The sequence below is a fragment of the Lepidochelys kempii genome, chromosome 6, assembly GCF_965140265.1.
Source record: "Lepidochelys kempii isolate rLepKem1 chromosome 6, rLepKem1.hap2, whole genome shotgun sequence".
Taxonomy (NCBI): domain Eukaryota; kingdom Metazoa; phylum Chordata; order Testudines; family Cheloniidae; genus Lepidochelys; species Lepidochelys kempii.
The window spans coordinates 61427988-61444486 of NC_133261.1; the positions used below are offsets into that span (position 1 = coordinate 61427988).

Below are 16499 nucleotides of genomic sequence, written 5' to 3' on the forward strand. Positions count from 1 at the left end.
TTAGCAATCAAAACTTTTTGCCCCCAATAATGTGACAGAGTAACAGACGCTACAACTATCCCCTATAATTAAAACTCACTGAACTCTTTCACCACAGCTGTATTTCAATATTTTCTTTTAGATTAATGGTAATATCCCCCCAGTGATTCTTCATAGCTGAAAGTTTCTCCTTTAGCAGAGAAGCATACAATGGTCTCCATCAGAATTCCAAAGAACTGCCCTTTTTCAAAATGACTGCCATCGCCCATTGTTCGCAGAGGCCTGAGCCACAGTGGCCCTCAGTTGGTAGCCATTTTGAGAAAGATCGCTCATTGTTCTCAAACAGAATGTTCCTTGATGTTAGCTGTGGCTTCAGCCCCATTGAGAAACTTGGGAGCTGTCAGCCATTTTGAAACAAGACACTTCTGCATGATGACCTTTACTGAGAACAGCAGCAAATACAGATGCCAAGCCTAAGTATCTTTTGAAAAGTTTCACACTTTGCACCTGATCCCCTCAACAGATAGGGTGTGCAGAATAATAAGGGAGGTGGCGAAGGGACGGGAAAACTGGTGTGCACACACAAGAGTGTAAGGAGGTGTGAGAAACAGTGGGAATCGAGAGGACAGCAAGGAAGGGAAAAGTGGGGTGAAGAGTCCAGCTGATTTGCATTGCTCTGGCAAAACAAAGCAGCTGTAAACCCAGATTAATTGAAGCAACTGCTGTGCTGCTTCCAGAGGGTACCAATGAATCTAGCTATAAAAGTTAAAATTAAAAATTATTTAAGGCTGACACTTCATATTTTCTATTGATTAGAAATAGCACATGGTAATACTGAGTTTGTTCAGTGTTCACATATTACACCAGGTTGGCTCATGTCATAGCTTCTACAGGCCAAGCTCATGGCATGCATCATTCCATTTCCCTCACAAGCTCCCTGCATGCCATCCTCCCCTCTCCCTCTATTTCAGGGACTCCCTTCAACCCCACCCCAGGGACTCTGCACCTCATCACTCCACAGTACCCCAGGCCTCGACGTAGGCCCTTATTCTCCTCCATTCCTCAAATTCTTATCCTACTTTCTCTTTCAGAGAGCACAGGCAATGATGTGATGGAGATATTAGTATGATGGAATGTGTTGAAATGCTCCTATTATGAGTATACAATTAGACACCAGGATGAAGCTAAATGGACCTACTAGCCAGATGCCAGGAGCTCCAGGCATCTCCCCTGCCCCCTTTTGCCCCTGCCACTTTACTGATTTTCACCAAAATCAGTAGAGTTCTGCACATGGATAGCTAAAATAGTCCTGGCATTTTGGAAGTGATCAAATACAGCATTCAAAAGTTACCACATTACATTCAAACAGAGAAATACATTCAACTCAATGTCAGGACCTCACAAGCTCAGTCAGTGCCCCCTTCCCCCCCCAACCAAAAGCTACAACAACATAAATTTAAGGCTGAGTACAGATTAATAGTTTACCCTAAACTACATTACAGGAATATTATAATCATCCCAACCCAAAGAATTATAAACCCAGGAAATTCATGTAGTGGTTAAACTTAAAACCTAACTGACATTCCAGGGTTTAAACAATTCTTTAGAGTAGTAGCTTAGAATAAACTACATTAAACTCTCAACCTTAGCTCCACCTAAGCTTTGTTTCTCTAGGAACCCCAAACAGTGGGGCATCACTTTCCCCAGCTGGTGGCTTGATGTTTACTTGCAGTTTACTGATAGAGCTGCCACTTACACTAGGGTGTAACACACAAGGGCTGGCCTGGCCTGTCCTTAGACCAATCAAGCCAGCTTCAGCTCCAAGGCAAGGGTGGAAGGTTGCTAGTAAGTGGATTGCTCTATCCACCACCCACTTCTCCACTCGCTGCTGCCTCATTCCAGTAAGCTGCATAGCCCAGCATAAGCCGGCAGGAAAGAATTAGATGAGAAGAGGGTGGTTAGTGATTTGAAAACCCAAATCAGAACACAGCCATGGCCCAGCCAGTACAGAGCATCCCTCATGTAGCCCATGTTACAGAAGGGGGAGCTGCCCACATTTGCTTAGCCTGCTCCCTCTCACTCCTCCTTGCACAAACCCACCCAGCACCCCAGGCCCATTCTAGAAAGAGACTAGACAGAGAACATACAGGTGTCTGATTTTATTTAGTTGAGGGAAAGAATTCCACTTCACTCCTCCTCATATGGCTGAGCCCTGAGCCCAGCCACAAACACAGCTCATTAATACCCTTATCTCCTAAATAATACGAACAGTCCAGAGAAGAGAAATCCCTTCCCATCTCAGAGCAGGCCATAGCACCAACCTTTGCCAGCCTCTCCCTCAGACAGAGAGTAGCTGGAGAGGCTGTCGCTGCTTTGCTCCAAGACAATTTTAACAGTTAAAACCTAAGCATCAGTGCATATTTCAGAGCCCAGGGAGCACGATCTGGAGGAGGTGCACAGGGGATAGGGGAAGAACTGCAGGAAGGTAAGGCAGGCAGATGCTCAGATCCTGCAACTGTACAAATTAAGGTTGTGTGTCTGCACTGTACAATGAACAACCACAGAAAGGAGGGTGGGTAAGACCCTGCTGGGCCTTTAAGTCAGATGGCTAGAGCTTTCCCCCTGGCTTCCCCACTCCAGCAAATCTCCCCATCACTGTAGGATCTAGGCACCAAACACACATTAAAACATAAGGGGGCAACAGTCACTGCCCCTACAAGGGAATTAGGTCCAACCTGTAGCCACTGTGCTGCTGCTACACCTTACAGGTTGAAAGACTCATAGGGGAGTCTGCACAGGTGAGGACTGTCCATAGCTATTCCTCTGCCAACAAGTACTCAGAAAAAAACAACCCAGAAGTTTATTGGACCATAATTTAATTCCCCTGTTAAAATTAGGGGAGAATTCAGCAAAACGAAGAGATCCTGCCCCTCAGTAGTCCAGCATGAAGGAACTCAACTTAAGGAAGCTCCAGGTCGGTGTACTGCACACAGAGGCTCAGCATACTCTGCACTAGGCTCCTGGCTGGTGCCATGCCCCTGCTACTTGGGCATCAAGGCAGCATTGATGGGAGGGAAAGGAAAGGGGAACGCCCTTTGCCTTTTCTACCCACAGAGGGTGTTACTCAGCTAAAGTAACTTCAAAAAGGAAAAGGCCCAGAACCACTGTGCTGGGAGGAGCAGGGTCCAGCTTGTGCTGTTCCATCTCCATGTGCACAGAACAAGTGGAACCAGAGAGGGGACTGGAGCATGGAATTCAAGTAAACCAGTCTGGGAGACCCAGCATATTTGGGAGACTTGGCCTTGGGCTGAGCTATGCTGGCTGAATTGCTCTGAGTGGAAGTTGGGCCAGTAGAACAAACGGCCGCTGCCTCTATTTCCACACAGAATTTGAATTTTCATTTGTAAAAGTGTTGGGCCCTTTTCCCATTGCTAAGTGCCTTCAGCCCAGCCCTCAAGGGCCCCCTCTAAGGGTGGCCTACAGGTATTAACACTGTTGACACTTCCTGGTCAGGAGTAGAGAACCATCAGGAGGCAAGGTGGTTTGACACTATACATTATACAATTCCTCTCGGTGTCCCATGCCACCCCACCCCACAAGAGGCTCTGATCTGTTCCTCAAACAAAGCATGCACACACAGCCTAGCATTGCCAACCCTCCAAGATTGTCCTGGAGTCTCCAGGAATTAAAGATTAGTCTTTAATTAAAGATAACGTCATGTGATGAAACCTCCAGGAACATGCCCAACCAAAATTGGTAACCCTGTCACAGCCCCAGCTTAGCTGGAAGAAGCTGAACAAGAGGTGTGTCTGGGAAATAAGACATCCTGGGTTTCTACACCTAGCCTGCAGATACCTCTGCAATGCTCAGCTCCCTTTGGAGTCCAGGCCTAAGCTTGGCCTCCTGATGTAACAAGACTAAGTTCTTGCTTTGCTGGGGTTATTCTGTCTATGCTGATTTACAGAAACAGTAAATGTGACTTAATTTACAGAAGGGAGGTGCTCCCACTTACTACGCTACCAAAACAGATTCCTGCATGTCCTAGGAAAACCCAATGTAATTTTCAGAACAACATTTACTGCTATTTCCCACTGCTCCTGCCATGTGGTGACTGAATGGAGCTTCCCTCCCCAGCACATTAGCTCTGCCATTCTAGCCTGTGTATGGGGAAGGGGTGGCATCACTGAGCAAGACACATGGGGGTCATTTCCTTGTGGACCAGATGATAGGGGGCAACTGGGAACTCCCCAGACACAGTCACTTGTTCAGACAACAAGCTATGGGCCAGTGAGGGCTGGAGCTACCTGCACCTCCTGTCTCACAGGTCAGAGCAACGTGGGGTTTCTGAGACCAGGCCTCCCACCCTAGTGGCTGAAGGTTCGGTTTGAGGGCATATTGGTTTCTAATAGAGATGAGACTCCAGAGCTATTTGGAAAGGATGTTGGGCATGGGCATCTCCTCATGCCCTTCTGTTTCTGTTGACCTCACCCACCCCGCCCCAGACAGACAAACGAATCCTGCAGCATAACTCCAAACAACTCAAGGTGAGACTGGTGCCTCTCGCTGGCATTCGTCTGAGCTGCAGTCCAATGGTCATCAATATGAACCATAGCGATCCTGAGGAAGGAAACACACCCTGAGTCACTGTCCCAACCACTCACATTATGAGGAGACAGCTGCAGATAGGAACACCCAGAGATGCTTAACATTCCTAGGGACTTGAGAGACAGACCAGCACAGAGCTAATCACAAACATTTGGGATGCCAGGCCAAAAGGCAGGTCAGAGGAAAGCAGTCCCACTGTGGAGGACTCTGCCCAGGAATGCAGAATGGGGGGGAAGGAGACCTTAGGGCAATAAAGGGTCTTCTTTACCAGTGCAAGAAGGTGCTCTGAAATCAGCCCCAAAACAGATTTACTACAGTGGCATGGAATGGCCTCAGCTACTGGAGGGCAGCAGTCATTAATTGTAGCATGAAAATGCCTGCACAGGAACTGGTCCCTGCAAACCCACTGTGCATATGCAGAGCCCAAGCAGAGGATAAGGGAAGGCAGCTTCCTGCAGATGAGGCAAGAGGTAGGAGGCTGAAATCCATAGGGTCCAAATTCAGCTTATTTGCCCTGCTGTTTATCTGTATATGCCCAGTAGGTAGGACGCACAGACCCCCACCCCTGGCCACAGTGAGGAACACCCCTGCCTCACCTGGAGAGAGTTCATCACACCGTTGGCTAGAACGGCCATCTTGCCAGCAACAGATTTTACTCCTTGCTTGAACTGGGTGATGTCAGCTGCAGGCAGCACGTTCCCAATTGACACGCCACCTGCCAAGAGCCAGCAAAAGGGGTGGGTTGGGGTCTGAGGGCAAGAATAGCCCCCTCCCAGCAGGCCCTGCTTATTCAGCGCCATAGCAGCCCCTCAGCCATGACCCTTCTAGGCTTAGATCCAGGAGTCTGCCATTGTCTGCCCACTCCCCTCCCTTAGCTAGGTACTAACAAACCTGCTGAGTGCGCGTTCTCAGCCTCCCCAAAGAGGTCTGCGGAGCTGATGGCACTGCTGCTGGAGAGCTGCTGCAATCGAGACCTGGCTTCATACTGCATCAAGGAGAAAGCAGAAGACTCAGACTCAGCTACAACAGAAAGGGATGAAACCAGGGCTTGAGACAGGATGGGAGACGGTGAGGCCAGGGGATAAGTACCAGTCCAAGTACAGCAGGAAAGGCAGGTGCAGGGGATAAGCGTGGCACTTACCTCAGCATCTGCTTCCCGCCCAAAGAACATATCTGAGGAGATGGCTTTGGCCCCGGCGAACTTCTGCCGAGCTTCATTTGATTCCACTGCAGATGTCCTGCTCTCTGCCTCCCTCCTATTGGTGGGTCTGAGGGAGATGAGACAGGACAGAGACCTCATTAGATCTTTGTGCTCACTGAAGCAGCAAGGCAGGCAGCTTATCAACTCCGCTCTGCTGATATCCACATTGCAAACCTACAAAGCCACAGGCATGAGCCACTGCTGATCCCCCATCAGGAGGGCAGTTTAGCAAAGCTGAGTTTGACTGGCGGTCATGAGGTTCTGTTGTGATTAGTAGCCCTAAAAATTTACCCCAATTGTAGCTCAAATGTAAAAAGTATGTGTAAGTTCATAAATAAATGTTACAATAACCCATAACTTTCTCCCTGTTTGAAAATTAATCATGGAAAATAGGTCAAGTTGTTTTCAATAATCAGTGTTATTAAACAAGTGTAAGGGAACCATACAGAGCAACTGGATTAGTGCAAACAAAAAAGGGCCTGCTGATACAGTTCAAGGACTGTTGAAACCATGGTTGGTAAAACATCCTTTACACCACAGGACAGAGTACAATTAACCCTTTCCTTTTCATCAAAAAGGTTGTTTTGAAAATAAGAGGCTCTGATATTTTGTCTCCAAAAAGAAAGATTTTAATAGATTTAATTAAGTTTGTTTTGCATAATCACACAATTCCAGTTTCACTATAGATGTTTTTGTTATAATTTCTTGGATCTGATCCCTGAACTTTCAACACTGGAATGAATGCTTTTGGGTGTTTGCCAAGGAACCAAGTAAAACCAAGGGCCTCTGTAGAAAGAGCCCCCCCAAACTTAAGCATCACTGTTCTATTGTTGGACAGTGGAATTTATAAAACACCTTTAAACTCTTTTGGTCCTTGAGATCAGTGCAAGAGTTCCCATTGTGCCACTAGGCCATGGGCTTCCCTGTTAGGCGAGTCAAAGGCCAGAGTCTCTTTCACTAAGGAGCCAGTGTAGATACTGGGTACTTCCTGTCTCAGTGACCTAGCCCAAGGGACTGCTCTGGGTGACACACTGAAGGCTCTATTTTGTTTTTGGTTGCTGTACCCATGGAGATGAGGTTTCCATAGATCCTGCTCATAGCACAAGGCATGGGAGAGGCTTGTGGGGCTGGGGTTTAATCATCTGTGTTTGGACACTGACATCGTCGCTAGCCTGGTTCCCCTCGGACACCAGCCTAGATCCACCTCACTGCAAGGCCCACCCCTTGGATCCAGAGTCTGAGCTCCAGGAGCAGCAAAGTGGTGCCCTTTACCTCTCTCCAATGGGCCGGATGCTGGAGATGGTCACTGCAGCCTCCTCCTCCCCTTTGTCAACACCCCAGGAGGAATCCGTTTCCCATCGCGAGCTGAAGGCATCTCCCAGTGAGAAGGGATTATCTTTGTACCTAGGGACCAAGCACAGGGGACTCAGCTAGGTCAGCCACAGGAAACCCAGGACTAAGCCAAAGACCACAATGAGGTTCAGCCTTACTTGGGGGGGCCAGATGTGAAGCCTCCGGCATCCTCAAACAAGTCCAGCTGGGAGCGAGAGGATTTTGCAGCCACTGGTGTCTCCTGCTCAATCACTTGCATCTCAGACAGCACGGAGTGAGAGACGGAACTAACAAGGAGGAAGGGAGTCAAGGCTTGGGCTTCAGGGACCCCCAACCAGGGGGTGGCAGTATCCAGCCAACCCTACAGCATCCTGCTTCAACTAGAACTGGCCAACCCTGAGAAGATGTGGGTGCTAAGAATCATGAGCCAGCAGAGCCTGGCTCCAGCACCATCTTATGATGCAACTGGACTAATTCAACTCCACCTAGGAGTCTACTGGACTGAGATACCAAGTGTTCTTTCACTTCTCCATAACCCAACGATGCTGCAGGATAGCAAATGCCACCAATAATGCCCAGGGGGTCAGAGACCTATGGGGGGGCCAGGCTTTGAGTAGAATGCAGGGCCCGCCTCATCCTCACCAGGGATGGGAGTGATTCCAGACACGGCTCACCACACAGGCATTCTGAATCACTTATCTGTTAAGATGGCAGCAGGCTCCCGCACTAATCTAAGCCAGAGCAAAGCACCCCCAGATAGTCTTTCCCGCAGCAAAGTACCACCCCAGGCATCCCCAAAATAAATACCTTCTGGACACCAATCCCATGCCCAGTCTCTCAGCTTGTTCACGTTTCTTCCCTTCCAGGTTCTGAAGTTTCTTTTCCTCCTTTTTCCGATCGATCTGCAACTCCTGATAGGCCAGTCGCATTGAAGTGACTCTAAAGGAAACAATAGGAGTGGATACAAGGTCACCTCTCCCCCAAGGTGAATTCTGTGGAATGGTGGGGTGGAGGGGGAAGAAAAAAATAAAATAAAAAATCACTCTGGTCATATCTACACTGGGAAAGATAGGTTTATGCAAAAACAAAGCAATCACATTGTAAAATCCTAGCATAGAAAGGGCATGCTGTAGTTTTCTCGATGTAGCTTGATCTACACTAGGATTTCATATTGTGTTCACTTTCTTATAAAAGATTAGTGTACAAAGTCTCTGAGCACGAACAGCAGGTCCTGATCCCAGGCCAGTCTTTGGAGCAGGCCCAAAAATGGCATTAGTGGAACAGAGCCAGAATCTATGGAGCAACAGGGAACTGCCACATCTACCAACCCAAACCCCTTTCAGAGGCACTGAATCGAATAGTCACAGCAATGCCGCTTCTGCCTTGCTGGAGGGACAACTCCTACTTCAGATTACCTTCTGCTCCTGCCCAGAGAGCTACTTTGCTGCTTGTTCAGCACCTACAGGCTAAGAGTTCTCAGGGTAGAGAGCATCAGCCTCATGCCAATTTCATTGCCCTGGCAAGCAAGTATTCAGCCCATGACTGTGGCTTCTTCCCCAGTGCTTGACACTCACATGGACTCCTCAGCTTGTTTCCTCGACTCCACCAACTGCTGCTCCCTCAGCTTCTCAGCCACTTGGGCTTGTCGCTCTATCTCACTGAAGCTCTGGCTGCTCACTTTCTGGGCTCCAAGCCCCTTTTTTGCACCCAGCTGGATAAAACAGACCCAGAGTGAGAATTTCTCCTTAAGACGCCCAGGGGAGTTCAGGGCCCATCAGAAATACCCAGCACATCAGGCCTTCAGCTTTTCTGGTTCAGTGCCCCACACCACATAGCAGCAAGTGACTGATGTTTCAGAAAGCACCTAGAGAGAGTGAACTGAACTACTTGTGCAATGCAGTATGGGATTAGCCACGTGCATTCTGGGCCCACCCGTGGTACTCACAATACCGCAAGGCATGATAGTTTCACTGCCTTCAATATAGCAAGGCATTGAGTGTGCGGGGGGAAGGAAGAACCAATAGACCAGAGCCTCATCAACTGGCTAATCAGGCAGAAAGCAAAGGTTTCATGAACAGGCATCAGACACCTCAGAAGGAGGGCCAGGTTCTGAGGCAGCCTCAATAAGGGTAGCAACGTGAAGTGCCAGGGAACAAGCCATGACCAGGGGAAGGAAAGCAGGGATGCATAAGGTGCAAGGGAGAGCCCCCTGTAATAGGAGCTCCGACATACCCCTTTCTTGGCAGTGCCTGGCTTCTTCTTTCCAATGAGGGAAGATTTTAGTTCTGGAACAGGAAGGGAGGAGTGAGTGAACAGGAGTGAAAGCATTCAACAAGCTGGGGTTAGTTCATAACAGCCCAGGCAACAGCCCCCACACAAAAATCCACAGCCCAGCCGCAACGAAGTCCAGGACACATCATGCAGTTTCACAGCACAGCCCAGGTGACTTCACCCGGCCAAGAATGAAGCAGCGAGACCACCATGAAGAATGAAAAGCTTCAGGCACACAGGTTGTGGGCCTGGATGGGAGGATGTCACTCTGAGGGAAGTTCTGGCTGCACCAATAAGTGACATGTCATGCAGCTGGTGTCCTCTATTTGGTGGTGAAGGTGGGGTCAATGGACAAAGACTCGATCTGTCTGTTGGGAGAGCTCCAGCAGTGTCTCAGAAAGGAAAGGCAGCATCAGGGAGAGGTGGGAAAGCAGGGCTGGTGCCCACCAAAGATGCCTCTAGGGAGAGTCATCCAGAAAGCCAGAAGAGTCCAAGCAGCTGGCAGCATAGCTATGCCCCAGTTACAGGGAGACATCTGGAAGGGGCACTGAACCACTGTGCCCGGGAGGCTGGTTGTGAAGACCCCACACCGAAGGATGGATCCCAAAGCCCAATGGGGCACAGAGGCAGCCAGCAGCTTCCCTCACCCTTCCTTCCACCTGGAATCTGCCAGTTCGGGGGCAGAAGTTTGGATGTACTCTGCTGCCCAGGAATCCAACATTAGGGCTGAAGGCAGAATCACAGAAGAGGGCAGGCAGAGGTGCCACAAGCAGCCAGTGCAGGCTATTTGTTAGCCAGTTACCTCTGGCAGGAGCAGAGCCTTGTGCAGACAGACACATGGACGCGTCTGAGGGAGAGAAACAAACACAGGGAGGGAAAGGTTTACTCTTGGACTAAGGTTTACATCAGGCCTGAGCACAGTGCAGGTCAGGAGTGCACACACTTCCTAATAGGGAGATGCAGGCTCCAGCCACACACTACAGAGCCAGGAGGACAGCATTGTAGGACCTGCCGTCCTTGTTGGCCACACCTCCATACTGAAGAGGAGGCTGAAGCGAGCTGACTGTATGCCAGTTATATGCGGTCATTGGGTTCCTAGAAAATTACTAGAATGGCCCTTGGGCAGTTAAGATCTAGTCACCTGTGCTAAACCCTAGAATGGGAGCAAGCTGTTGGGAATGAGATGCACATTTAAGTTTGGGTGAGGAGGGCAAACGAGGCAGGAAGTCTCCAGTACACAGAGTGGAATCAATGGCTGCAGAGTCTGGGCCTGTGGGTAACCTAACGAGAGCCAAGAGCACAATGTGATTGGAAAGCCAACAACAGATCCCTGAGGGCAGACTCCACAGGAGGATAAATTCCTATTATAGAACGAAGAATGGGCTCAAGCCAGTTTCAGCTCTACTGATCTCACTAGTGAAAACCTGCACAGACAGCTACTCTGCCAGGCCCAGAGCCAGCTAGAGCCAAACAAGAATGACTCACTCCCAAGGACAGGGTAACAGGGAGGACAGGTGAGGCACTGATGTAGGAAAAACCAGAAGGCTCTCTCACTTACCCAGAGGAGCTTTAGGAGACGTACTCAACAAGTCAATAGATGGGCCTTCGTTGGACTCTATGGAGACAAGACGAGCAGTCAGACTACAATGAGGAAAGAAGTTTACAGATTTACAGCCTCTCCTGCCTGACAGGGGGCTCTCAGTGCCCCAATCCCGAACAGATGCATTCCAGGTGTTTCTCAGAAAGCTACAACATCCGCAGAGCGCAGATGACTCTTCACAGCAGCTGACAGTCTTCATTCAGCAAGTTACTCCTTCTAAAAATTTCTTCATTAAGTGAGTCAAGAAACCATCGAGCACCAGCTTACAGGGAGATGCATGAAGCTCTTTCAAGGAGCAGCTCTTCTTCCACATCCCTGATTCTCTGTGGCTCCCTTCCCTCCCTGCAACATCTACCTGGAAATAGAATCTCTATAACTCTATATTCACCTGCCCCAGCTCCATGCACCCCATATGCAGACCCCATATATTGCAAGGGACAGTGCAGAAAGCTGCAGCAGAAAGGATTATAAGGGCTGCAGATGAGCACCAAGAAAACAGGTCAGGCAAACCCCGAGTCATAAAGATCCTGTTTCCATGCACATGCTGCAAGGAGAGCGAAGAACTACACAATATCTCTGATCTGGGAGCAGAATGAGTTTCCCAGACGTATCCATTTCACTGGAACTCCAACACCATGTTGCATGGAACTTCCACTCATTGCCCGAGCAAGGGAGAATCTGAGCCTTTCCAACCCCAGCCCAGTGAGATTCTTTGCTGGAAGAGAAGCTGTTCAGCAGTGAACTCACGTGGCATCTCGCTGGTTTCCAATGGCTTTGCTGCTCTCTCAGACTCCAGTGAGGACAATGCTGGATTCTGACTGGCCTCTGCCACATCCCAGGTACTGGAAAGCTTAACGGTTGAAACATGATGCAATGAGTCTCAAAGGGATAAATGACCCAGTACAGATACCAATCCCACCCCAGGTGAATAGTGACTCCACCCAGTTATAGATCAAAAGAGGATAACATGTACCCAAACTGCACATATCATAGCTTCTCCAGAGACACTGATTACGTTAGGGGCCAGTCAGCATTCCCTCAGGAGTTCCAAGAAATCATCAGTGGAGGGAGAACGGAGCTGAGCTGGATGCAGTGGGGTAGGGAGACAAGAGGGACAGTCTCATTCAAGAGGTAGATAAATGGGATGCCATCACAATTTAGATGAAGGACTGTCCATATTTGAGGGGATAACCCCCACCTGGCTCCCTGGGGGACAGTAGACGACTATCCTGGCTATCCTACATTCCCTCAGGTCTGTTCCCATTTTACTCCACTCACAAGAACCGTATGAGCAGTGGCTCAAATCTAACAGACCTGGGCCTCTAAACAGCAGGGGTAATTTGTACACAAGCTCCTGCTGGCTACCTCTCCTTGGCATAACAGTCAGGAAAAAAAAAAAAAAGAGAGAGTCTATGTAGTAAAGGGGTAACCAAAACAAGGCCAAAAGGAGCTGACAGAGTTCCCCAGTGGTGCTCAGAGCTGTCCTTCACCTACAATGCAGAGTGGCAGCAGGCAGAGGTTCCAGTCTGCAATACTCCACTCCTGGACCATGCTATTGGCTGGGAACTGTAGTCTTCACAGGCTGCAGCTCCATATTACCAGTAAGGTCAGGTGCAATCAGCCTTTTTCATGTAAACAAGGTGTGAAAGCAGGCTCCTGGAAAGTTGACAAAGCAGCTTTCAACAGGGAGAGCCACATCTAGCTGGTTTGTCTCACCTGTGTGTGCTCCATGAAGAAGTCAGCATCATTCTTCTCAGGGGAATGGCCTGGGGTTCCACTCAGTCCATCTATCAGGAGCTGAAAGGAAGAAGACATCACATGTGACTCAGCAATCAGCATTATGCTTCTTTCCCACTGTCGTACAGGCTGGTCAGCACTTACACTGGTGCCATACTTGGCCATGGCAGCACTCGCCAGCTGCCGGATCTTCTCCCTGTACATCTGGGCAGCTCGGCTATTATACTTGGCATTGGCATCTGTGGTTGTGCAGCCATGTTGGCGGAAGAAGGCAGTCTGAGGAAAAGCGGATAATCAGTTTACAGACAGTCAAGTCAAACTCCCACAAGCATCAGACATCAGTAACCAACTTGAGAGCAGCAGTAACAGGAAGCGGGAACTTCCCAGTGAATGAGGAGTAAAGTGCTTTATCCCAGGAATATATCAGCTACTGTTCAACTCCGCCTGCTCTTCCAGGATCCAGAGATTCAAGAACCCACTACCAGCCCTTCCCAGGGAGGAGTGCTTCTGAATCACAGCATGGGGCAAGGGCTTCTAGGCTCTTCCTGAGCAGAACTCCCTTATCTTTAAAAAAAATCCTTCAGCTCTCATGTAAGGGAGATCTAGGAAAATGACAGACCTATATATCAGGAGTCTCTAATCTCCACCAGGGTCACTGTTCTGACCCCTTAACTGGAGATAGAAAATGAAAGTGCCTCTCTTGTCCTGCAGGTATCCAGAGACAGCAAGACCGAGAGGAGAATAGTATCCATGCACCAAGAAAGTCATGTCAGGAGGAGCTGGGCACACAGGAAGCAGAGAATGCCCACAACTGAAAGGGAAATCAAACAAAATGACTATAGAGGTTCCTCACCGCATTGGCATTGCTGCCCACTTGCATACACCTCAGCTGGAACCAGCTCCAGTTTGAATCCAGCTCTGTAGACCTGTACAAGAACAAATCAGCTAGATCAAGAAGATGTAGGTGTCCTGGATTCAGAACCATGTTATTAGCCAGCCTGCTCTGAAAGTGACACTAATACACATCTGGGGGAACAGATGCTGGAACAGATACTAAATGGAGAGAGAAACCTGGAAAGTAGAAATTCTTAGGGAGACAGCAGATGGGAAGTTTAACAGGAGGGTCACTCACTATAGCAAGCCAAAAAAGATTGCAGTGGCTTCATATCAGTGAGCAGGGAAGGAACAGCTTTCTTCCATGGCTCTGGTGCATGTGCATCTGTGCCTGAAATATTACCTTCTGTTATGGCATCCAAGTGCCAAAAAGGCAAAAGGGATGCAGATCAGAAAAGAGCAGTACAGTTATCCAAGGGCTGAGGGTCTGAGTTATGATAAAGATGAAGAGGTAAATCTGTCTACTCTAGTTAAGACATGACTTAAGGAAAGACCAGTTTGTAAACATCCAAAGCGTGTAAACAGCAAAGAGGGTAACAGGAAGAAGTGGGAAAATTTGGACAAATAAATAGTAATTTCTATTACAATCATGCCTAGAGACCCACAATTATAGACCAGGACCCCATTGCACTAGGCACTGTACAGACCCAACAAAAAGACAGTCCCTATCCTAAGGAGCTTAAATACCATGAGAAACACGAAGATAGCAGGACTTGTGAGGCTGAGGAACAATCTCTGCAATGGAAAGGGTGGGAGTCCTATCACTTGAGACATGAACAAAACACCAGATAATGTTCAGTGATGACCTACCTTGCTGGGGTTGGTCTGAATAGGCCCAATACATCACCACCTCTTACTCTTCTTCTTCCTTGCGCTACTGCCATCAAATGGGATCTGCGCTATGAGCGCTCTCACTCCAAGGTGCCCTGGGAGCTGTGTCCACTGTCTCAGCCTCTATCACACCACATGCTAAAACATCTTCTTCCTTTATGACATCCCTCCACTCTTTGGGCTGGCCTTAATTTGCTGGACTCTTTACCCACATAGTTGGCAAGACTGCACTTTACAGGACCAAACCATCTGAGCCTGAACTCCCTCATTCTTTTGTTTATGGGTCTCACTTTGAGTAAGTCTCTCACACACATATGCCTGAGATGGCCTTTCTTCCTTACACCACTCTCCTCCTCAACATTTACTTTTCTGTGGAACCAATCATTTGTTCATTTTTCTTCTTTGTTGCTCCACAATGAGCACTATACATTAAAACTGGACTGCCCACCATTTTTTTTAGACTTTCTCTTTTAATCTTACTGGTATCTTCCCTATCACAAACTACACCACTTATGTCTAACCATTTCAGTCGGGCATTTATCATCTTAGCTCTAATTTCATCCTTCATTTCCCCTCTTACTGATATTACTGAAAAGGGTGAAATTCTTTGCTAGTATTCCAGCTCTTACACAGAATAATCCAAATGCTCTTCCCTTAAGGGTAATGCACGTAACACACTGGTGGTCTGAGGACTATTTCACTGAGTTTCTTCATATGTTAAAAGAGCTGAGAGCCAAATTCAAAGCGTTACACTTTCAGCAAGCTATACAGAAAATTGTGCACTTTTGAGAATAAAGTGCCTCCTGCTTGACAGAAGTCCTCCTGATAATCAAACCTCAGCTAATTCCAATAATTACAAGGTAAGCAAATGTTGTGAGTGAATGCATCCTTGATCTGCAGATCAAAACATCTTTCCGTTCCCCACAATGCATCCCCCCATTTCAACTCCTGAGCTAAACATACAAACCTGATGAAGCTTAGATGCACACCCAGTGACCTGTGCACTCCAGAGCAGTCAATGCACAGAAATACGCCATAGGAAATACTGGCCCAGCTTGGATTCTTAGCACCACAGTCAAAACAGGCCTAGAGGAAGAGTAAGGAAGTCAGAGAGGGTCTGAGAGATGGTCCTACCATCAGCTTGAGGAGCAACAGGGAGGTCTGAGCTGGGTGGGGTTGTATCCCCGCTTCCACACGAAAGCAGCAGAGCTAGCAGGTCAAATGCTAAAATAATAAGTGTCCCCTGGCGCTGGGCAGGCCCCCCGCATCCGCTTCCAGCCCCCGCTCACCCCGTTCCGGCTGTGGCGTCCCGGGCCGCTAGGCCACTTCCAGCGGATCAACGCCTCGCACCACGGCTGGCTGCCTGGCCACCGGCCCCGGACGTGCCGCCACCCGGGAAGCTGCCCCTGCCCTGGCAGCGGGGCCGGCCGCCCCAGGCGAGAACGGGCCTGTCTCGCTGCACGGCCGCGGGCACCCGAGGCCGGGCAGGGGGCACAATCCGGGGCAGCCCCCCAAGCCGGCAGGGGCCGGGCCCCGCAGCTTCACCAGAAGCAGAAGAGACAGGAAGCGGCTTCGGGGGCCCAGTCCCGACCGGGAGGACCCGGCCCCGCTCCGGTACCTTATTGGCCGGCGCCGCCCGCAGCCGCTTGAACAGAGTCTGAATCTCCGGCTTGCTCGGCTCCGCCGCCATGGTCTCTCCTTCCCAGAAAAGACCGGGGCGACGGGTCCGCGCAGGGTCCAATCCGCGCAGGGGCGGAACTGACGACGGGTCCCTGCCGGGGCCAACCACCGTCTACGCCGCCGCCATGACACCCGGGGCAGAGTAGTCAGGACGGCGTGCGGATTTAGAGCCCCCAGGGCTCTGCCGGACGATGCCCAAGGCCTGCTCCGCCATTAACTGTCCGAACCGGGACACGCGGGAGAACCGCGCCCGGGGTCTCTCTTTCCACAGGTCGGCGCGGGATCGGGCCCTGATGCTGCTGCGAGGGGCTGGTATCCCTGTGGGCGGGGCTTCCCGGGGCTGGTATCCCTGTGGGCGGGGCTAGTATC

At 49.5% G+C, this 16499-nt stretch overlaps 1 protein-coding gene across 2 annotated transcripts; it reads right to left on the reverse strand.

Annotated features, from left to right (window-relative positions):
• Positions 1–2123: 2123 nt before the first annotated feature.
• On the reverse strand, positions 2124–16185 carry ARFGAP2 (ARF GTPase activating protein 2). Of its 2 annotated transcripts, XM_073348236.1 has the most exons (17): positions 16069–16185; positions 15418–15536; positions 13579–13651; positions 12870–13001; positions 12705–12785; positions 11736–11838; positions 10947–11003; positions 10191–10235; positions 9350–9402; positions 8692–8828; positions 7925–8056; positions 7276–7404; positions 7058–7189; positions 5726–5852; positions 5476–5569; positions 5181–5299; positions 2124–4596 (listed from the first exon to the last, which is right to left on the reverse strand). In XM_073348236.1, exons 1-17 carry the CDS (start codon positions 16138–16140, stop codon positions 4576–4578), a joined length of 1626 nt encoding a protein of 541 aa, XP_073204337.1. In that variant the 5' UTR covers positions 16141–16185; the 3' UTR covers positions 2124–4575. The 2 variants fall into 2 exon arrangements, with proteins under 2 accessions (XP_073204337.1, XP_073204339.1); XM_073348238.1 differs by lacking the exon at positions 10191–10235.
• Positions 16186–16499: the final 314 nt, after the last annotated feature.